Raw genomic sequence first — 25,542 nt, forward strand, 5'->3', positions numbered from 1 at the left:
GTATAAATAACGACAAATAAAGGTAGAATACTATTAACCGCAACATGTAAATGTAAAAAACAAAAAAACATTATGATTTGTACATTTTCAATATGTGCTTGTTCTATTTGTAAACAAAGAAAATTATCTGAAGTTGTCTTTATTTTTAAGTTATCGTGCCGCGATTTTACCAGTACGGCCCACTTGGGTGTAGATTTGTCTTCATGTGACCCCCGATCTAAAATGGGCTTGCTCTAATGCTCTAATGGTTATAAAACTAGGAGGATATCTGTATCACTTGTATCCCGGCATGTCCATAAAAGCCCAACCAGCATCGTGCGCCACTACTATCATTTACAGTCATATGAACAAATAGGGACCAAAAGGTGAAAGTAAAATAGGTATTGCATTCCTTAAGTTGGAAAAATACACACAATAACAAGTAAAATCCCCATGCACATTGCTCGTATCTTTAACAGGCTCCAATTATGAGAGCTAATCTGGGTCTATTTCCTCAGGGAGGCATTGGCTTAATTGGCAGCAATCTGCACCGTGACATGGATGCTTTTCTTTAAAGTGACTCCACACATCTGGGAATGGCGGCACGCTTGCCCCCTGTAAGTGGGGGTCAATTAACACAACAAAACAGGCATAGGCAGATGGCTGGCTGGAGAGCGAGTCCGCGCTTGAATAAAACACAGACAGGAAAGTGCAGGATTAGTTCAAGCTGGAGTAACTGTACCGGTTTTCCACCAATAAGTTGTTCCATTCCTGTTCGCCGGAGTTAATCAGTCTTACCTAACAGCATCGCCACGTGTTCTGGAATTCTTCCACTTGTCACTCTCTTCCGTGTTCAACTCTGGGTTTCTCCTGTCAGCTCACCTCCCATCCGGGAGAAGTTTCGACAAAACCCGACAGCGCGCCTCCTCTGGCAAAGCTCCTCTTTAGACTCCCGGAGGTGAACTGGCAGTCCTCTTGTCACTGACACATTGTGGCTGCGCTCCAAAGTGAATAATGGGACGTAAGCGCCGCAATTAAAAGCGTCATGCTCTGCTGGTGCCGATGCCCTTTTTTTTACCGAGACGGCGGAGTGCGAAGGAAAGTGGATGCTGAGTGTGGCTGAAGAGCAAATGTGTATTCTTCTGTGTGCGTGAGCAAGTAAGAGTGCGAGCGAGAAAGGAGGAAGAAAGAGAGAGAGACAAAGAGCGAGAGACTGGCTATTAACACCAAAAACATCCTTCATCTACCCCCTCCTCTTCCTTCTTCTTCTTCCTTTTTTCTATTCAGGGTTCCCACCTGCATGCTACCCTGAGGACACTCAACTATAACGTCTTTCCTCCCTGGAATAACTTGAAAAACAATGGCTATAATATATAAGTCTTATACAATTCCAAAGCCACAACTATTGTTGCCACAATGCAATGATGATAGCAAACGGAGGGAATCTATCTAAAAAGGAAAAATGGCACGATATCATCATGAGTCATCCGCACAACAGATGTGGCATTGTTGTGATCCATACAGCAGATTAGGAGGTTTGGATTTATTAGAATTGATTATATCTCCGCGTTTAAATCACAGACTTAGTCATGCACAGCAAAGTCAATTTTTTACACCCATTTAAATGTGATTCATATATCACAGACCAATCATGCACAGCAAAGTCATAATTTTTGACCCACATTTTAATGTGATTCGTATATTTTTACTACTTGCAAAAACACAAAAAAGTACCGTATTTCCCAGACTATAAGCCGCTATTTTTCCCCCCAAGCTTTGAACCCTGCAGGTTATACAAAGGTGCGGCTAATTCATGGATTTTCCTTTGCTAAGGGCTAAATCATGGAATGGATTAAGCAAAGAAATGAAACAATGTTCTAAAATGATCCACTTTGAGAAATTGTGCAAACTCGAAGTGTTTACACAGTTAGAATCCTGATAAACATCTTGAACCATAATAAAAAAGGAGAATATCTTATTCATCTCGAAAATGATGAATAAAGACATCAATGACCTTTCCGTTTTGTTTAATCAGCTGTTTTGCTGATTTGAAGTGTTACAGGCACCATTTGGAGACAATTAAGGTATAAAAATAAACATTTAAAAAATCTTTCCATGTAAATGTTTAATTTCACAACATGCTAGTATACATACTGTATGTGGCTTATAGTCCAGTGCTTCTAATATATGAAAATGCAAAAAGCTTTTCTTTTAAATCTTGTATTGTGGGCTAAGGGATTGATTGAGTTTTTCAGGTGTTTTCCTGTAGGTTTTCATGGTGATTTTTTCTGGCAGTGGCTGCACAGTGTTAAAACCGTTCCTAGATTTTCGGCGGCTTGGGTCTTCGATGTGCCGGTGTCAGGGGTGTCTGGGGTGTGTTAGATATATCTTTTATTTTTTGCTGTTAATACAGCCTTCCTGCAACTGCGGGTTGCGGGTGAAATTGAATTAGCGCTTCGAGCAACCACACGGTAAACAAATGAAGGAGCGCCGAAAACAGAAAAAGACAACACAAAAATAATACAAAATCAAAAAACATGACCCGGGAAACAAATTATGACAGCAATAGAGCTAGTACAGACCCCCGAGGAAGTACATTTTTTCTGTTGTCTGTTCTCTACTCCTTTTTCTGTCCTTTTCAATGTAGTTTTATAGAACTAATGTGAATATACAATGTTTTAATATTACAAAAAAAAAAAATCGGCACACTTGAGGCAGTTTTGAGGCATTGTTTGAGGCAGATGGGTACCACACTCTAAACTTGCACGATACTGATTTAGAGTAAATTTTGGGCTATACATAATAGGACAAAACTCAACGGGTATTTAAAAGGCAGAGAATGGAACGTTTCTTTCGAATCCTCGGTTGAAGGAGACCGATGTGCTAGTGTAGATTAGCAAGAGTTGTAAGGAGATGGAAATGATGGTCTGTTCCATTCCCCTTTGAAATAGGGGGGACCCCACTGAGAACAACCTGATTAAACCTCATTTCATTCACGCTAACAGTTCTATGCCACTGAATAAAGGCAACGTTAGTTCAGCTGCAGGAAGGGAATGGGTATTATTAGGGTGGTTTAATCGCGACGCAGGCCCAATTATGGTAATCGTCACCTTAATTGACTTGGCTTGTCCCCATTTTCCTGTCTCGACCAAAAAATAGGAACACATGGAGGGAGGGGAGCTTGCCGAAATAATTGTGTCCTATACAGACCGAACAGTTGTAAGGATTTATTGAAAGGATTTTGGCTAATTTGCCTTTCTACTGTTTACAAGATTTGCAATAACTTTTCCTCGAGTATGTTCTTTGTCTAAATGGATAAAAATCATCTTTCACTAATGCTTCACCCGTGCCTCTGTTGATTAGAATCATTCATTTGCCACCACTAATTTGCTTCGTGAGTATAAGAACCAGGCTTAAAAACACAATTTCGGCTACATAACTTTACATAATGTGAAGGGAATATTTTGCTCTTTTGGGCAAAATGAAACAACTTAAAAGTTACTAGATTTGGCCTTGGTTTGAGAAACAATTATCTCAATCTAATCCTTAACTACAGTACATGAACACACTCGTATTATTCCCTTTTTCCCTTTAATGGATGGATGGATGGAAAGTGGACAAGAATGTGTGTGCTCAACACATACGCCAAGTTAACTTTCGGTTTCGATCTGCGGTGCGATGTGGCAGCAAGATGGACTAAAGCATATAAGGAGAGCGCCCATTTTAGAGAAGGCTATGGACTTTAGATGGCTCTGACCTCTCTCCAGCTTTGGTATTGCTATTGTTTATTCATTGTCTATGAATGTTCTCATTTATCCAGGTCATCATCATCTCAGGGCATTCATTCGATCCCAACTGGACTGTTTGATTTGTCTTAGAAGACGTTTCGCCTTACATCCGAGTAGGCTTCATCAGTTCGTACTCAGACTTAGATTGGTCAAATTTACTACTTACTCCTTTGTATAGAATAAATTCATAATTTTTAATTCTAGTTACCTCTCTTTATTTAGACAGCCTTAGAATAAAATAATATGGGAGGACTTTTCCCTGCAAAAGGGAGGGTCCAATTAACAGTTAGTTACAAAACTTAATTAGACCTGGGCTGATAGTCGATCATTTAATTGACCGGTCGATAAATAAAAATTAAGTCGTATGTTTGCCAGCCTTATAATCGCCATGTGTATGCGTTGTTACGGGTTACAAGAGCGGTCACTGTTTTGCTTCAGGTTCAGCAGCTGTGGGTGTTTGCTCTCCAAAAATAAATGGCCAAAATGATAACCGATGTAAAACACCCGACGGTTAGTATTACAGTATCTAATTAAAATGATCACAAAACAGTAATTGATAACTACACGTTGATAAAATTATGGACCGACTAGGTCTAGCTTTCTAGCTAGCTTAAATGTTCACATGTAAAAAAAGAAATGTACGTCTTTTACCATTAAGACACAACATTCCCCAATCTAAATTTGTAAAAACACATTACTGTCCAAACCAGGGGTTGGGAACCTTTTTGGCTGAGAGAGCCATGAAAACCAAATATTTTAAAGTGTATTGCCGTAAGAGCCATATAATGTTTTATCACTGAATACAACTAAATGTGTGCATTTTTAAGTAAGACCAACATTTTTAGAGTATATTAAGTCTCTTATTCTCTTTAATAACATTCTTATTCTGAAACTAACCAATAATAAACAAAATACTTCTTAAACGGGTGCGGTAGAAAATGGATAGATGGATTAAAATGCATGAGAATGTTTTATATTTTGACCTTTTTTTTAAACTTCGTGATTACCAGCGGAATTAATCATTACTTATGGTGTTAAGCAATGTGAGCTAAGATTTATCTGAGAGCCAGATGCAGTCATCAAAAGAACCACATCTGACTCTAGAGCCATAGGTTTCCTACACCTGTTCTAAACTAATGCACTACAGAATTTACATTAAACATAAGGAATGTGCTGTTTTTGCACAAAGTTCTCAATATAAACTCCAAAGTGTCGAGTTTAAACAGACGGACATGGACTTCGTTCAGCAGAAAGTTAACTTGTGTGATATCATATGAACTGGAAGTGGAAAAAACAATTACCCAATTATTAAAAAAAACATTCTACAACATATACAAATTAAAATGGAAGAAGACAAACATATTTAAACACCCCCCAAAAAAAATATGACTTTTATGGTACCATAACAATATTTGATGTCTCATCTGCCAAGAAAGCATATTGTGTGGCTATTTATTTTAGGTATTAAAGAAAAAAAAAACATGGTTAAAAAAAGTTTAGAGTGTTTATAAGTACTTGTTGAGCAAATTAAACAATACTACAATAATAATGATAACCATGATTATTTTGGTTAGAATAACTTTATTCAGCCATTTTATTCATTGTTTTGGTTGTGTATTTTTGAGGGTCCCCCACCCCCTACTTAACAGTGACAGAACCTAGTTTATTACTTTTGGTTGTGATTTTTTTTTTCCAAGTGCAATATTTTGCTTACAGAAAGAGTATATTTTATTTTTATAAATTTTTTACTTAGTATTTAAAAGTTTATATTTCAACGACAATGTTAAAAAATACAAGAAATCCACGTTTATTGCATTGAAAGGGTATGCTTGCATTATTTGTATTTTTGCATGAGTGGTAATTTGGTTTAAAAAAAAATAATGGCAATGTTTTTCGCAGATAAATTATAGGTCAATATAACTTCGAGCAAAATTTGTTATTGGCTCAAGCCTAAACATACTCTACCTTGCTTTTTAGACTATTACAATATTAAAGATTTTCAAATGGCCTCAGTGGATTTTCTTTTTTTTTAATTTTGAGCATTTGTTTATTGGATGTTTGACATACACAGTCCAAAAATACAATTAAACACATGTCAAATGTTCTTTTCTTTGTTCTCAGTATCCTTTTTATTATACATTTAGTATGTGGCCTTCAGTGGACAAAGTTTGGACACTCCTGAACAAAGAAAACATCTATAGTCTGTATTTGTACTGTTCCATGGTCAATGTCCCACATACAAAAGGCCCAAACCCACAAAAGCTGTATGGGCTCATTGGCAAACTTTAAGTATAAGTGACCGTGGACAAAGGCACAGGCACCTGACAGAAAAATGCCAATAAGGTTGTGATGATGACAAAAAGAGGTTGAAATGAGAAAGACATTAAACAGTGGCCATAGCATTAATTTAATCTTATGCACGGTGCTACACCGGACTGGGTAATGCGTGTGTTGAGCTTATAGAAAGAGACAGCGTCGTAAATCAGCATTAGATGTGCTATTTTATTGGCTGGCATTGCTCATTACAGGTTCTTTCTTCGGAGTAATGGCAGTGAGTGAGAGTGATTTATGGTCTCTTGTCAAAACAGGTGTGCACAAAATACATACCAGACCAGCGTCTCTTGGAGAATATTAAATATAGACGTTGAATGCACAAGAGAAAACACATTGTTAATGTCTATATCAGTCAATTTAGAGCAGCTTTACTGTCTGTTGCATTATGTTGTACAGTATGTCTTTGAAGATAAAGATAATAAAACTAATCTATTACCCATTTCATTTCTTAAATCTTACGCCTGCAATAACATTTGACGATATAAAGACTTAGCTATAATAATAAATAAAATTGTTGTTTCTATCTAAGTGATTTTTACCACTATAAATGTATTATCAATTGCTCAGAAAAGGAGTAGCATTAAATAAAATGCTTATTTTTATGTAATATATTTCAATACATTGTTTAGCATAATGAAAATAAACCAAACCAGTACTTAAAACAGCATTAAAAAATATATGTTTATTATGGAATTAGTATTGAAGCGAAATTATTTGCAAATGTGTATCTCAGTCTGTGCATCTGTAATTTAATTCATGTGTCTGTGAATTTGTGTGTTTGTACCTTCAATGTGTGTGCGTGTCATCAGAGCCGCGGGTGCGTGTTTTAAGTTGTCTGTCCGTATTATGATTTGTTTATGGGTAAAAAAAACAACCTTTCTGTCTATATTTTCTTGATTGGCCGTCTTTTTACACTTGATTTTTGCTAGGTTCCTGCCGTTAAGGAGTCGTTTCTCCGTATTAGGAGGTGTGTATATGCAAAGCAATCTTTGTGTCTAAGAGTTGTATGTGAGTAAAACGTGTGTGTCTGTCTGTAATCAGATTTGTCTGTAAATACGTAACTTTTACGGCACCTTTGTTGTGTAAAAGTTGTGTCCATGCAGCGATTCGAAGTTGTAATAAGAGTTGTCTCTTTAACTTCACCTTGCCTTTCCCTATACGCACCACGTATCGGCGCCTGGCACACACCATCACTCGTTTTGGTGTTGAAGCCAAGAACATTTCCATTCATCCATCCATTTCTACCGCTTGTCCCTCTCGGGGTTGTTTTATGTAAATAAAAGTTCATTATGTAGATAAGAGTTCATGTTTTAACAGTAGTTGTCATAAGTATTTTTATTCAAATAAGTTATCAGTAATGTTATTAAATACAAGGGCCAAAATTATCGCGTTTCCTCCCTCAGATGTCTTGGCTTGGCGGAATAGGGTGAGACCCACAGTCTTCCCCGAGGGTTCCTACCGGTCGGATACGGATAACACATCAATTAATTGCATTGATTGGCTGCATGTTAGCCGCATTATGTAAACATTTACAACCTGGTAATTACAGTTTGGTGTTGGAGTTGTCCGAATGTTTGCACCACTGGCTGAGTCTAATTAGTGGGTCTGTTGGTGTAAGTTGGGGGTCAACAACCTGTGGCTCCAGAGCCGGCATGCGGCTCTTAAGCGCCGCCCAAGTGGCTCCCTAGACCTCTTTCAGAGATGTGTGAAAATGGAAAAAGATGAAGAAAAAAAAAAATATTTTATAAATATATTTTCTGTAGAAGAACAAACATGACACAAACCTTCCTAATTGTTATAAATCCAACTGTTTATATTAAACATACTTCACTGATGAAAATAATTGGCATTTTGTCCTAATTTTAGCAATCCTTGAACTCATCGTAGTTTGTTTACATGTATAACTTTCTCCGATGCTGCCACAGAAAGACGTGTTTTATGCCACTTCTGCTTTGTCTCATTTTGTCCACCAAACTTTTTATTCTGTGTGTGAATGCACAAAGGTGAGCTTTGTTGATGTTATTGACTTGTTGGAGTGTTATTCAGGCATATTTGGTCAGTGCACGACCGCAGGCTAATTGATGCTAACATGCTATTTAGGCCAGCTTGCATGCCTTGTTTGTAGGTATATTTGAACTCATTTAATTTCCTTAAAGTCCTCTGTGTATTTCATTTACATTTGCATGTCTCATGACATACAGTATCTGTCTGTAATATCGGCAGCATTTCTGATAGTTGTTTGTGTGCCATTGTGTTCAGGACCAAGGCAAACGTTACCAAGCTCGCAAAGATTGTAATAAATCCGTTAGAAGAAGACAGCCTGCCGTTTCCTTTTACTTGGACACACACATCTATACCTTTGGCCATTCTGAGCCAGTAATTTCGAGAAGTTATCTCATCCTGTGGGAAGCCTCCGTTTTACTAATGATTTCTAATGTTGCAAAAATGTGTAGAATAAAAATTAAAATACAGCAATCCTAACAACGAATATTTGCGTCAGCCTTTGATAATAGGCTGATATAGCTAATATAAACACTTAGATCATATGTTGCCTTCATTATAACACTTATAAAAGGCTTTTAATTTTTTGTGGCTCCAGACGGAATTTTTTTAGTATATTTGGTCCGTTATCGGTCTTTTAGCATTTTGGGTTGTCGACCCCTGGTGTAAGTGAAAGAGAGAGAGAGATGATACAACTGAAAGGGGTCATGTGTGTACCTGAACCAAGAACCTTTGCCAGCCTGCGCAGCCTCCTCTGGTGCGTCTTGCCCTTGTAGTGTATCTGAGCCTGGGTGCCAGAGTTGAGTTGAATGTTGCACACCTGGCACACGGTGGCACTGGCGCCGCTGCCTTGACGCCGCTCCCGCTTGGCCCTGTGTGCTGGTGTCACCTTCCTCTTGTCGTCGTCCTCTTCCTTCTGACTCTTGGGAGGAAGGCTAATCTCCAGGCAGTCAGAAATTTCCGGACAGTCAGACGTCGTGGGACACTTCGTATCTAGGGCAATGATAAAGAAACATCATGAATGAAATCATGTGCAGTTGCCGTGCTTGTGAGGTATGTCACTGAAGGCTCCACAGGGGGGCAACATGACTCCACAGGAGCTTAAGTGGAGTACTTCTAGCTATGAGGAAAAATCCTCACACAGTAACCATTGTTTTTTCCAAACTGGCTTTTATATATCGGTTAATACATCACTATAACAATCCAGTAGATTATGTACATTAAGCGCAAAATAAAAATAGCCTGTACCACGCTCACAGCAATATCACCGGAAGGTATACAATCTGCAGATAACTATCTTGTTTTAGCCTCTCTTTGTCACATAATAAAAGACAATTGAATTCAGTACACTAGGAGTTAAACGCTGCCAATGTCCATAATGGCCACTTCAAGCTGCAGCAAGAACTCAGCATTGAATGTAAGCCCCAAGTGCAACAATTATTTCTTTTAGCACTGTTCATGCGATATAATAGCCCCTGTGTATTTGATTTTTCTCCCCCTATGCTTCACTTGAAACATCCCCATCATTCTGGCCAAAAAAAACAAAAAAAAAATCTGTTTGCAGATTCTTTAATTTGGCTGCAGGAGAGATGAAAGCGGAATGGAAATCTGTTTCGTTGGAATTTATCTGCCTCCGAGCAGAGGCGCCGACTTCAAAGCAAGCAATCCGTCACCAGGATTAATTTGAGTAATGCTCTATGCCGCCATCAGGCAGCGGCGACATGCACAAAGAAGATGACGGTGTAATGGCGAGTCGTTCAGTGCAAGCAAGTGTTCATTCGGGGTTTGACTTACTTTGGTTAACTTGGCACACGCGTGGATAAAAACACCATAAAGAGGGCCTGGGTGATATATCGATACATTTTAGTTTTTTGTTGCAAATGATTTAAAAAATATTTGTTTTTCTCTTCTTGGTCTGGCGTACTTTTTTCCCCCAGTAGCTTCTGCTCCCCTTGAGAGTGAAAAGTTTGTTCAAAAGATAAGAAAAGTGTTGTCGGTAGTTTGGTATTGCGGTAACAGGCGTGGGACAAATGAGTGCACGCTGCAACGTTTGGCAGCAGCACAACAAACTTATTCCAGCATGCATCTGACAGCCTCCAGTCAAGTGCAGGAAATGCAACCCCTTACGAGGAAAACAAGACCGTAACAACAAAGAAACTCCAGCTACCCCATCTCAGTGGCCTAGTGGATAGAGTGTCCGCCCTGAGATCGGTAGGTTGGGACTTCAAACCCCGGCCGAGTCACACCAAAGACTATAAAAGTGGGACCCATTACTTCCCTGCTTGGCACTCAGCATCAAGGGTTGGAATTGGGGGTTAAATCACCACAAAGGATTCCCGGGCACGGGACTGCTGCTGCCCACTGCTCCCCTCACCTCCCAGGGGGTGAATAAGAGGATGGGTCAAATGCAGAGGACAAATTTCGCCACACATAGTGCGTGTGTGACAATCATTGGTACTTTAACTTTGAAAACCGGCTTACTGTGGTGGAATCATTTATACCATGGTATGTATAATGACACCATTTGATGAGAAAGAAGCATGGTTGAGAACGATCACTAAAGCAGTCTCTCTGCACATCACATCCACTTACTGAAACTAGATTCCTCTTGGTGTTTTACTTGATTACTTATTTGCATACAATGTATACAACTACATTTTTATTTCCAGAAGTATTTTTTGTCAAGACAGAAGTTTTAAGTTTGCACTTTATTAGTCTCAATGTTGGAAATTATTATTTATTTGGATGCAATGTGCAATTCAAAATGATTGTTTACAGAATAATTTTATTCAAGACAGAAGTATAGCTCTTACCTCAGTTCTTTGAATATTATTCCATAAATAGTCTCATTTATAATCTGGTCTGAAAAGAAAAACATTATGAAATACAAAAATAACTTGTTTTGAAGTATCTCTGTCATATGTATTCATTGGTTTCGTTTAAAAGTATGTTTAAAAAAAAAATCGGAAAAAATTATAAATCAATTTTTTTGTGAAAAAACTTGTAATTTTATGTTTAGGCCTCATCGCCCAAGCCAGGGGTCGGCAACCCAAAATGTTGAGAGAGCCATATTGGGCCAAAAATACAAAAAAAAAAATCTGTCTGGAGACGCAAAAAATGTAAAGCCTTATATAAGTGTAAAAATTAAGGCAACACATGATGCAAGTGTCTATATTAGCTATATTAGACTACTATCAAAATGACTATGTGTCACTATGGCCCCCCGCGACCCCGAAAGGGACAAGCGGTAGGAAATGGATGGATGGATGGAAAAGATTACTAAAATGGAGGCTTTTCAGAGGGTGTGATAACACCTGGAAATTACTGGCTTAGAATGGCCAAAGGTAAAGATGTGTGTTCAAGTTGAAGGAAACGGAAACTACAAATAAATTGACCTCAAATATACCTAAACTATGTGGCATAATAATGTATTATGTACTTACAGCTAGCATTAAAAACATGTTACCATTGATTACCTTGCAGTCATGCAGTGACCAAATATGTCTGATGAGCACTCCACACAAGTCAATAACATCAACAAAGCTCACCTTTGTGGATTCACGCACAGCATAAGACTTTGGATGGACAAATAGAGACAAAGAAGGAGTGACATAAAACACGTCTTTCTGTGGCAGGATCAAGGAAACAAACTAAGGTGCGTTCAAAGACTTCCGAAATGAGGACAAAATGACGCGCGCCAAATACTCTCATCAGTGAAGCATGTTTAATGTAAACAGTGGGATTTCTAACAATTAGGAATGTTTTTGTCATGTTTGTCCTCCTACAGAAACCATATTAAAACAAAAATTATATATTTTTTCTCATCTTTTTCCATTTTCATACATTTTTGAAAAAGCTCGAGGGAGCCACTAGGGTGGCACTAAAGAGTTGTAGTCCGATGCTGCAGTCAATAAGTTTATTTTTTTTCCTCTATCCTGTTGTGGGGCAGACTGGCCCATGCAGACATGGACATGCAACCTCCGCTGTTGCCATTTCTAATACAATGTACTTATAGTTCCAACTTATATCTCAGTAAACTCCCTACGGAAGCGCTCAAAGCTACAACATGGCTGACGGGGAAAAGACGCAATGAAAGTGTAGGCGCGTAAATAAGACCACCCACAAAGTGGCGCAACCTGAAGAGACGGTCAGAAAGTTGTTTGAAGATGGTCTGTAAAACATAATCTATGCAACATTTTGACCCAAGAACCACCATTACAAGGGAAATTGTTTAAATGTAGAACAACAATCATAATATGATCCCTTTAAAGATGGAATTCTCAAACACTGGGTCCCCAAAAACATTAAGACTAGAAACCGAGATTTTGTGGAAATTTGAACAATTTATAATGCGGTCGTAAATCCCTTGTGTGTTGAGTTGCAAGAAAAGTTCACTGTTCCATTTTGATCAATATTTGCTGCCCATCATTTAGGATTAAAGTTAAAAGGAAACATCAAAAACTTTCCATCTTGGCATTAAAGATGTCGTCAAGGGCATTGCAATCCATTACCTTCCCAAGGCAGGACTGGATTTTGGGCGGTGACCCCAACCAAAAGAAGACTGCAGAAAAATGGGCGGTAACAAACACGTCTGTCACTCAGGTACACTAATCCATGCTATCATCATCCTTTCTCTGGAAAACAAACTGTAAGCTGGCACTGATGGAGAATGACTATTAATTTTGTGTTTCCTACAGGGCTTTTCATCCTGTTTTTATTCGTTTTATACATCACCATACATGACAAAGATTACTATAAGGAGCGCAATTGAGACAACAGTTAACAGCATAAATGACTAAAATAAATTATCTATTAGTCCTTATCGGGTCAAGCAGGTGTTTTGCACCTGTTACGTAACATTTAAAGGGGCCCTATCAAGAAAAACTACTTTTTTAAATTTTTGTAACCTGCTGTCGGGGATTTGGGATATGCATAGGTCCAAAAAAGTGTAAAATTAAAGTGTGGAGGCTTTGCGAAGATATTTTAAAACAATCTTGCCTTTCTTCTTACTTTTTCTAAACCAGGGGTCGCAACCCGTGGCTCTGGAGCCGCATGCGGCTCTTTAGCGCCGTCCTAGTGGCTCTCTGGAGCTTTTTCAAAAATATATGAAAAATGGAAATGATGAGGGGAAAAAAAATTTTTGTTTTAATTTGGTTTCTGTAGGAGGACAAACATGACACAAACTTCCCTAATTGCTATAAAGCACACTGTTTATATTAAACATGCTTCACTGATTCGAGTATTTGGCGAGCGACGTTTTGTCCAACTAATTTTGGCAGTCCTTGAACTAACTGTGGTTTGTTTACATGTATAACTTTCTCCGACTTTCAAGGACGTGATTTATGCCACTTCTTTTTCTCATTTTGGCCACCAAACTTATAACGTTGTGCATGAATGCACAAAGACTTTTTTGACTTGAAAATTAACCAAGTATCAGTGATATTATTATTATTGTAAGTGCTAACGCAGACAAACTATTTATAGCGGCGCTGTGATAACAAGCTTGTGTACAATTTTGAAATGATCGACTCGCGAGGGGGTTCCTCACTTCCTGGAAGTTTATTATAGATCATAAATCATGCCTCTCAACTGGAAGGCTGAGGACGTACTCCGACAAGTTGGTACACTTTTGACAGCCGTTTTGGACCCGGAAATTGCGAGAACGATGCGAAAAGACGCTTGGTCCACTCCAAACAGATGGCTTGTGGCGGTCACCGGTGTTCATAGTGCACAATAAAATGCAGTCGCGGGGCTGCTGGAGCCTATCCCAGCTGCATTTGGGTGGTAGGCGGGATACACCCTGGATACACCTCATCGCAGGGCCAACACAGATAGACAGACAACATTCAAACTCACATTCACACACTACGGGCAATGCAGTGTTGCCAATCAACCTATTCCCAGGTGCATGTGTTTGGATGTGGGAGGAAGCCGGCGTACCCGGAGGGAACCCACGCAGTCATAGGGAGAACATGCAAACCCCCAAGCTCGGCAATCGAACCCAGGACCTTCTTATTGTGAGGCACCATTACAAACCCCTGTTTCACTGGGCTGCCCTCATCCAACAACTCTGCCTCTAAAAATTAACCATTTTGAAAGAGAAACAAAAAATGGTTTGAAAATAGGTATGTAAAACATAATCTTTGGAAATTCTTCACCAAAGAACTATCATTACATGCTTTGTAGACCACAGGGAAGTGTTTTAAATGTAGGAAAAAACATTTAAGCAGACTTGATACCTGAAATAGCAGTCTTTAATGACATGGCAAATCTCAACTAAATGCACAATTAGATGTACCGGTACTGTACAGGTCACTACCTGAAACCATTTTTTTTATTGTTATTGTGGCTTTTTCACAGGGACACACACACAGTAACCATCATGAAACAACAAATGTATTTTTGCGCTAACATGGGTGTTCTCATATAAATAATAGCAGTAGACTGTGTTACTGTTTTCATGTATTAAAAAACAAACCAATAGATACAACTGACATAAAAGTAACAACACATGCCGCAATAAAATTGCATGCTGTATTGACGTTGTTTAAGATTCTCAGGGGCTATTTTCCTACAAGGCAACATCTTCATTTTGCATTTCGGAAGCTCCCTAAATACCAAACTAAAGCCAATCACATAAAGCAGAGGTCATAAAGGCTGATTTATGTCTCCCACAGTGAGTGTGACCTGTCAGCCCTCGTGCAGTTGAAATCATGCCCACATCAGAGACAGAGCACTGAACCATGCCGTGACCAGACAGAAGAAACATAATGGGGGTTGCTTTGAATGTTTGCTATTCTGCTATTAACACAATTCTCGCTGAAGCTACAAAGAACACAATAAACCCATGCATACACTGGGCTCATTTCACCAAAATACACCCGTCGTTACAAACCCGACAGGCAGAAAGAAAACTGAAAGTCTAGATTAATGCAGAATGACAGGTGGACTATAATTAAAGTTGTCGCTAAGCAACCATGTGGCTTTTTGTGAGTTTCAAACCCCCTTCAAACCACTAATGGCGGCTCAATCATACTGTAATTTGTGCACAAAAGGCCAAGAAATGGGAGAGTTTTATTGTGGCTTGCTTGAGTTACAGTAGCTTTGGTGAACATAAACACTTGGCCTCAGATGCATTTATTGAAACCTACAAAAGCCAGTTACAATATTATTTGGGACACACTATAACAAAGAAAAATAATAAAATGTTTTCACTTCTGATACGATCCCAACATTAGAGCCTTGTATATTGGTCAATAATCATATTAATTTGACATGATATCAGTAGGAAAATAAAATAAATAAATGTATGTTAGAATAAAACTTGATCAAGTTGGCTTGATCATTAGGTTAAGCTCATTGTGCAGTACGTTAAATGATGCAAACACGTTTGTTACTGGATACTTTCTAATACGCTTCTGCCTTCGACACTTTGCATGTGTAAGTAATATGCAACTATATTCAATTGATACTTGACAAATGTTGTATTTTAAACAGCAAATTGTTCAATTAGGGATATTTATTAAGTTTGTCTAGCTTGTGTGCTATTGTGTGCCTATTTGTTGTGTAGCTTCTAGCTCCAAATAGCCTTTAGCATACCACGTATACCTTTTGTAAATGACTTCACTAACATACAACCTTGTGTGGTTATTGGAGAATATTTAGATGTCAACTCGCTGTGTAGCTTTGCACAAGTAAACAAGCTGCAGGTCTGCTTCTATCAAAGCGCTTATATCAGAGATTATAGATGGAAGCCGATATAATCATACGCCTTTTTTTTTTGCTAGTATCAGACTGATATGCGGCATTACTTACACATGAGTATATCCCTGAAAAGAAATCAATTATGAGAATATTAGAAATTCTCACCCCCAAAAAATATTGTTATCTGTGAAAGGTGCTATTGATGTAAAATATACCCTATTCCTTGCCTAAAGTATGATAGGGTAGGCTCCAGCTTACCCGTGACCCTAATGCAGTGCTTCTCAATTATTTTCTATTATCCACCAGCCCCCAGGAAGAAGAACACATTTCCCGCCCCGCCCCCATTCTCTATAAATATTATCATTTGTCTATAAAATGGTTATAAGTACACCTCCGCATAACATTATATACAGCCTTTTAACATTAAAGAAAACAAAACATAAAAAAGAAAGAAATATAGCTCAACTTACAACAAAATGCAACTTTATTAACATCGTTTTAGTCTCTAACAGAAAAGATTTAAAGTGCAACAATTTGCCTGAAATTAATAAAAATAAAGAATTTTAACAGTAAAAAGGTTTTCACCGACTTGTACCATTTGATGCTAAAAAACTAAATAAACTATACAATAATTATAATGTTTAATGGATCAGCTGCAGCATTAACTCAGAATCACTATATATATCACACACACACACACACACACACACACACACACACATATTAGGGCTGCAATAACTCAGAGTTTCCCACACATTCATTTATTTGTGGCGGCCCGCCACAAAAGAATTACGGCTGCCACAAATAAAATAAAATAAAAATTTAAAAAATTAAATATATATATATTTTTTTCCGGCTTTTGACTTGCTCGACAGCTCATAAAAGCAATGGGACTCTGTCTGTGAATGGAGCTTGTAGTTACATATTATATAAATATGTAAATATTATATAAATATGTCTATAAATATGTACATAAATTGTCGTTATTATATTCCAACTCTGCGTTCTTCTTGGTCATCGCCGCCGCCGCCTCCACTCTCAAGTGTTTTTAATATGTTGTTAACGAGGTGATTTTTTTAAGGCAATAAACGAACAGAAATATCTCAGGTTGGTTTCATAATGGATCAATGTAGCCGGACCCGATAAAGCTATATAATATTTGAGTGACACTTTAGTAAAATAAACGTTATGAAGGTGCTAGAATATTTCATGCTATTATTCACAGGCAGCCTAAAATTAATCCTTTATCATTCACAACAGAAACGTGTACAATATCTGATTCAGTTCTGATCTGATGAGTTACATTTCTGTGTTATTATTGTTGTATGCTGCATCCCCAATGTCCATTTATTTAATTTAGCTTTTTTTAATGTGGTTGTGTAATTGATAGATAGATAGATAGATAGATAGATAGATAGATAGATAGATAGATAGATAGATAGATAGATAGATAGATAGATAGATAGATGGATAGTACTTTTATTGATTCCCTCAGGGAGTTTCCTCAGGAACATTTAAATTCCAGCAGCAGTGTGCAGAATTGACATCGAATTTAAAAAGTAAATAACGGGGGTTTAAATGAAAAAAAAAAGAGAAAATATTACAATAAGAATAAAAATACAAAAAGCAACATAAAAATATAACAGTAAAAATAACAATATAACAAGAAAAACTAGGCAGCAGTCACCATGATATGAAAAAGTGTGCCTTTTACATGGGAAATTATTAGATAAATCAACTAAGTATGTATTGAGTTACATGTAAATGTTGCTACTATGTACGTTCATGAAATGGTTTCTCTCATTTCAGAAAGAAACAAGGCAGCATTAGAGACTTGGTACAAAGGAAGGTGTGCACACCACGGCAAGCGGCTAGACTGACTGATAGTGTCCTATATATGTTGGTAACTGACATGAGGCCACTATCAATGGTGGAGGATGACGGTTTTCTACACTCTTCCCTCAAGGACCCATTTTACCAAACTGATGGAGAGGAAGTATGAGCAGACATTTTAAGCTGTGTAAACTGACATTAAAGCCACCCAGAGCAAAATTGTTCTGACCACTGATGTGTGGACAAGTGTAGCCTACCTTGGCAATATATGCCACTACATTGGAGATGAATGGAACATGAAGTCAATCTGCCTTACGACCATGCCACTAGAGGAAAGACATTCAGCATCCAACATCGCAGAATGGTTGGAATAGGTAGTAGGCAGGTTTGAAATTACCCTAAGCAAAATTATTGGTATTGTGCATGACAATGGTGCACTTTATAAAAAAAAATTAAAAAAAATTCTTCTAACACTTGCCTTGTTATTGTTATGTTTGGCAAGCCAAAAGGACATGGTGCCAGTATGCGTTTTTTTAAAATAAAGTATTGGAAAGGATAGAAATGTAGTTTGTCTTTTTTATCCAATTATTAATCGATTAATCGAAGTAATAATCGACAAATTAATCGTTGGTTGCAGCCCATATATATATATAAAAAAAAAAAATATATATATATATATATATGTATATATATATATATATATATATATATATATATATATATATATATATCTATATATAGATATATAGATATATATATATATATATATATATATATATATATATATATATACATATATACATATATATACACACACACACATTTTCTAACGCTTGTCCCGTTCGGGGTCGCTGGAGCCTATTTCAGCTGCATTCCGGCGAAAGGCGCTGTACACCCTGGACAAGTCGCCACTATATATACATATATATATATATACATACATATACATATATATACACATATATATACATATGTATATATACATATATATACACATATATATACACATGTATATATACATATATATACACATATATACACATGTATATATACATTTATATACACATGTATATATACACATGTATATATACATATATATACACATGTATATATACACATGTATATATACATATATATACACATGTATATATACATATATACATATTTATATATACATATATACACATGTAGATATACATATATATATATATATATATATATATATATATATATATATATATATATATATATACATATATAAACTAGGGGTGGGTAAATTAATGCGTTAATTACGAGTTAACTCATCAATCTGGTGGGCAAATTAATGCGTTAATTACGAGTTAACTCATCAATCTATTAATGCTGACAATTATTTTATCGCGTATTTGCGTATGTTGTTTACATGCTTTTATTTTGTTAACGCCTTTTCTTATAAAGATGGCGGCACCCAGACGGGCTTCGGCGTGGAGGGGCTGTTGGTAAAGATGGAACATTTGGCAAAAATACCGGACAATTCTGCAAATTTCATGGCTGGCTTACAGCGTGGTCACTCCGGGATCACTTACGACCGCCAGACAATTCTGAATGTGGATAGATCGGGCCGTTTTGGACTGAATGACGCGTGCTTGCTAGACCGGCGAGCTAGCATGGGAATACTTTGCCGGCTACATCCAGCGGCCTGTGAAGCAGCGGACTATATGTGTTGTCCGTCTATTTATGAATAATGCAGACGAGGAGTTTTGGCTGAGTTCTTAACGTTTACTTTCAGAACGTGCATATCACAACATACAAGATGCCGTCATGGCGACACACAACCTTTACCGGGCTACCGCGCATGCTCGTCACTCCTGTTGCATGCTGGGTAGGGTAGTTCTTTTTTTCCCTGGCTCATAACATCACAATATAGTGCCATGTATATGATGCGTTCAGTTTATCAAAGCACCAAGCAAACAATCGGAAAATTCCCATCATATCAATTCCTAGATATGGTCATAATTATTTTAAGTGCACTACGCATAATAAACACAACATTATTAATATTGCTACTACGGATAATTTAATCAAAAATTCCCTAAAACAGCCCACTACCTATAATATAGGTTTCTTAAACATAAGATCCCTGATAAAAAAAAATGTTCCTGCTGTTACCTCAGAAATTGCCTGTTCGGATGTTATGATTGTGGCTCAGAGATTTGTATGTAGATTATATTCATTTTCCATAACAAACAGGATAACTTAAATACCCTGGCAGTGGAAATAAGCTTAAATGTTTGTATTTACATTTTTTGAGTTGATTTTCATAAAATATGCTATTTAACTGCTACTGTTTAACAAGTACTGATTTGAATTGTGTTTGCACAACAAATGTTTGGCGCTTTTGTTCATGTGGGAGAATATTCCAATAAAGGTGCACTACACACTACTTTTGAATTCATTATTGGGCTTTGCGTATACAATGCAGTTAATCGCGATTAATCAGAGAAAAGGTGCGATTAACTTCGATTAAAATGTTTAATCGTTACCCAGCCCTAATATAAACACATGTATATATATACATATAAACACATGTATATATATACACATATATACACATGTACATATATATATATATACACATGTATATATATATATATATATATATATATATATATATATACACATGTATATATATATATATATATATATATATATATATATATGTATATACACACATATATACACGTATGTATATATATACACATCTATATATATACATATACATATATATACGCACACATATATATATACATACATATACACACATATATACATGTATATACACACATATATATACATATATACACACACACACACATATATATACACACACACATATATATATACACAGTATATATATCTATATATATATACACAGTATATATATCTATATATATCTATATATATATATATAGATATATATATAGATATATATATATAGATATATATGTATATGTATACAATTGGACCCAAATGAATACAACAATTTGTGCTGATTTTTTTTCTTGAAGAAGTCAGATTTATTGGCTACAATGAGCATGTTTTGTAAAGCACAGCTTTTCAAAGCGGGGTTTGAAGCATGATACTGATCACAAAGCATGTTCCCCATGGTCACACGCATGGGGGCCTTTCCCACTATTTAAGAAGAACTGCCCTAATGAGAATCAGTAGTACCGAAAATATATTAATTAATAAAATGTTTTTATTCATTAAAAAAACAAAAACATTAACAGCGTCTCTTACGAACCCTAAAAAAAATTCTGCAAAACACTTTAAAAAAACATGTCTGACACAAAGCTTTATAATACTAAAAAGTATAAAACATATTTTAATGCATTCCTTTTTTTACTCTAAATAAAAATAAGCTGCATGAATACAGTACAACCAAGACAAAGAAGTGCTAGTAGGAGGTCATTACAACACAAAAATATTCACTGTATCTCCTCCTGCCCATGCATGAGTGGCCCTTCTGTGTGTCAGAGCACTGTGTCAAGGTCATTTGCAAACTCATATACAGCAGTGATTCACACTGTTAGGTAAGTGAGTGGGTGGGTGGGTTAAGGGGTCTCTAATATTTTTAGTCTCTGTATTTCCACTGGGCGGGAGGGGAGGGGTCTCGACGTAAAGAAAGTGTGCCACACAACGTTTATTTGTACACAACATTACCGGACACCCGTTTTAAAACACCCGTGTCCCAGATACACAACTATATGTACAATAAATACACATCCACACACGCAGGCCGGCCTACTGTACATATTGGCAGTGTCCAACCGCAAATATCTGTCCCCCTATTCTTGACATGTATCTAGTGGACACCTCACCCTAATCAGCAGATAACACACAGCACTGTGTAGCGGGAGATTAGCAGCAGTGTTAAACAAAGAGGCTGAGCAGATGTGTGACATGCCAGCTCTTTAATTAGACCCGTGGTATCGGACAACATTCAGTACATAAGTGAACGCACATATACACTTTCACAGGTAGCAGGCAACCCAGTGTACACAAATTTTTAACATAATAATACAATGTAATCTCAGTGGACGCTGAAAAAGAAGTAGCTACAAGTGTGGCAGACACTTTCAGCCGCATGGCAGTGGTTCTCAAACTCTTTCTACCAAGTACCAGTTCAGAAAAAAAATTGTCTCTCCAAGTACCACAATAATGACCAACATTAAAATACAGTAGCGTAGTAGGGCCAAGTATTCATCAAAAACAAGGTGCATGTTTTATTTAACAAGTGTATTTAATTTTTTAGCTACTGTAACATTACACACAGTTTGAATATAGGAAAATACAACACTGTACTTTAATCAAGTGATTCTTTAGTGTACCACTGGATGGAGCTTGCATACCGTACCACAGTGTTACAATAACTCCTGTATGGTAAAGAAGTATACATAAGTAAATGGTAGGGGTGTAACAGTGCATACGTTCCTAATCAGATTTTTTGTATTACACATTCAAAATTGTACAGAGGCAAACTTACATGGAACACATTTAATGAGGGACATGAGGTGTAACTGCCTCTTAATGGCTCCAAAACAAATACTGTGCAGCCCAGCCGAGTGTGGTTTTCATTTTGACTTTTTTTTGTTTGTTTTACCACAAAGTACAATTAATCAAGCCTCAACAGAATGGAGGAAGTAGACAAGCACAAGCTCTCTGGTTTGCACTTGCTGTACGGCTCTAAGACCATGTAGTAAGGCGTTTGTTTTTGCCTCAAAATGTTCCTTAAAAGCTAAACAAACCCTTAGTTTGACTTTATTGTCCATGTACAAGGTGTCCTTTAAAAGGACTGTTTTCAACCTTCACGCAGATGCCTCAAGGGCGCCAACTTCCCATATGTTTTAAGCATTACATCTAACATTATCTATCATTGAATTATCGTAACAACAAGACTGCAAGTTGTTTGTCGCTCCTCTGGGACTGCTCTTGTGTGTGTGTTGAATTGGCAAGCAATTTTAATTAGTAATTCTAAGAAATATGGACACTTTAAAACTATAAATGTTGTGTTAAACTACAATACTAATGGTAATATAATTATATTATATTATATTTTTTGGTGGGGCAGCACGGTGGAGGAGGGGATAGTGCGTCTGCCTCACAATACGAAGGTCCTGAGTAGTCCTGGGTTCAATCCCGGGCTCGGGATATTTCTGTGTGGAGTTTGCATGTTCTCCCCGTGACTGCGTGGGTTCCCTTCGGGTACTCCGGCTTCCTCCTACTTCCAAAATCATGCACCTGGGGATAGGTTGATTGGCAACACTAAAATTGGCCCTAGTGTGTGAATGTGAGTGTGAATGTTGTCTGTCTATCTGTGTTGGCCCTGCGATGAGGTGGCGACTTGTCTAGGGTGTATCCCGCCTTCCGCCCAAATGTAGCTGAGATAGGCACCAGCGCCTCTCGCAACCCCAAAGGGGATAAGCGGTAGAAAATGGATGGATGGATGGATATATTTTTTGGTTTAGAAAATATAACTGTAAGCACTTTGCAAACACTAAGTCTCGACACAAACCAAAATGCATATACTATACTGTAAATAATCTTCTTTTTTATCCTGTTTATTCATTATGTATTTTTCATTGTATTATTATTATTCATAACCTCTTTTTATTCATTGATTCAACAGTATTTTATTTAAAATATGATATCTAATGATTTACCTGATACTTCAATTACATTTTGTGTAATGTATGTGTGCTATTTGTCCATAGATGAGGATAGCCTGCACATTAGTAGTTTTTAATATACAGAGCTCAAGACTATTTTGAACGTGTATGAAATGAAAAAAAACCCCACCAGTTTAAAGAGAAAATGTGCATTCTTATATTTTTTATAGCAAACATGGGCAAAAAGTTCCTGCCGTGCCCGTTGTCAAAAAATATTGCCCAATAAACATTATCATCAGCATTATTTTGACACTAAATTAAGAACTAATGTATTCCTACTCAACAACTTTTGAGTGTACGACGAGATACAAGCTGCCGATAGTGTGCCTAATGTGTTTCAGTTAGTTCTGTTGCCTGACTCTACAAACTGGATGTCCGCGTGCAACCAAAACAACAAAATCAATTCTTAATATTACAAGAGGGACAAGCAGCCCTTCGACGACACCTGTAAAATTCCATTTCTCGATACAAGCATGCAAGTAACTCTTTCAAATGCCAGGGTTTCCCACATATTCATTTATATGTGGCGGCCCTCCACAAAAGAATTACGGCCGCCACAAATAAAAATAAAACATAAAATAATTAAATAAAAAATAAATAAAAGAAATTCGGCTTTTGACTCGCTCGACCGCTCATAAAAGCAATGGGACTCTGTCTGTGAATGGAGCTTGTAGTTACATATTATATAAATATGTACATTAAGTGTTGTAATTATATTCCAACTCCGCGTTCTTTTTGGTCATCGCCGCCGCCGCAGCCTCCACCCCCCATACCCCCACCGCCCGACCACACCACCACAAATAGATGCCTGACCTGTGGGAAACACTGAATGCAATAAACTTCTCATTTGTATTTTGGAAGGTCAATAACTTTTAATCATCCTAAACATGTAAACAAACAATACAAATAAAATGTACTTTTAATCTCTGTCAGCAAAAATTGCACTACAATAAATATTGAACATCTTAAAGGTTAACTGCACCAGCGATATATCGCGCATAATGATATATCGCCCAGCCCAACGCTTACACAAAGTTAACTTAAAAACATTTCCCCGCCCAGCTGGACCAAACGGACAACTGTCTATCCAGTGAGTCACAATAATATTGATCATGATACACGCAGCACATCATGCTTGTTAGTTCAACTACATAAACTGTTAAGATAGCTTTGTACAAACACAACATGACATGTGGGCTAACACTTTACAAATAATGTAATATGATTGTGCGTGTTTTTCCGTCAGTACAGATTGGTGTCCTATCACATTTTGTTGTGCATAACAAACTCAAAAGGCATTATGATTAAAAAGCAAGCTTACCTCTTGCCGTAGCTAGTTTACGGCTAATGCCATAGCATGCCGTTGCAAGACAATGTGGCACTACACTAGATAAACAGTTGCTCAGTGTTCATCCATCCATCCTTTTTCTACCGCTTATTCCCTTTTGGGGTCACGGGGGGCGCTGGCGCCTATCTCAGCTACAATCGGGCGGAAGGCGGGGTACACCCTGGACACGTCGCCACCTCATCGCAGGGCCAACACAGGTAAAGAGACAACATTCACACTCACATTCACACACTAGGGCCAATTTAGTGTTGCCAATCAACCTATCCCCAGGTGCATGTCTTTGGAGGTGGGAGGAAGCCGGAGTACCCGGAGGGAACCCACGCATTCACAGGGAGAACATGCAAACTCCACACAGAAAGATCCCGAGCCTGGGATTGAACCCAAGACTACTCAGGACCTTCGTATTGTGAGGCAGACGCACTAACCACTCTGCCACCGTGAAGCCCAACAATGTCGCTAGAGCTAGGTTATCATACAGGTTACGGAACGTAAACAAAGTATTGTTGGCAGTTTTTGGATGCATTTTTAAAGAGGAATTGCACTTTTTGGGGAATTTTGCCTATCGTTCACAATCATTATGAAATACATGACAATGGATGCATTTTTTTAAAGCATTCAAACTCGTAAATAACAGTAAATAAGTCTGCTTACATCGAAGCCAATAAGAGGTCCTCTATTCCGACATTAAAACCCAAAACCCAATAAAAAAACATTCAAAACCGACCAACAATACTCCATTTACATTTTGTAACTTAAACATTAAGCAAGTATTAGTGATATTGTTATTAAAAGCCTTAATGGAAACAAATTATTTATAGCGCTGCCGTGATCACTATGGTGTATGCTT

The 25,542-nt window shown here is 37.4% G+C and overlaps 1 protein-coding gene across 3 annotated transcripts in view; it reads right to left on the reverse strand.

Moving 5' to 3' along the window:
• Nucleotides 1–25,542, reverse strand: part of LOC133558353 (zinc finger protein 385C-like) — a 79,706-nt gene that overhangs the window by 38,694 nt on the left and 15,470 nt on the right. For 2 of the 3 annotated variants that reach the window (XM_061909664.1, XM_061909666.1), the window contains exon 3: nucleotides 8,820–9,095. In XM_061909664.1, the coding sequence (XP_061765648.1) occupies nucleotides 8,820–9,095 (276 nt within the window). Of the gene's footprint in view, nucleotides 1–777; nucleotides 1,117–8,819; nucleotides 9,096–25,542 lie in introns of those variants that run through there. The other variant, XM_061909667.1, reaches the window with a different exon arrangement.

Source organism: Nerophis ophidion, linkage group LG08 (genome assembly GCF_033978795.1).
Source record: "Nerophis ophidion isolate RoL-2023_Sa linkage group LG08, RoL_Noph_v1.0, whole genome shotgun sequence".
Lineage (NCBI taxonomy): Eukaryota > Metazoa > Chordata > Actinopteri > Syngnathiformes > Syngnathidae > Nerophis > Nerophis ophidion.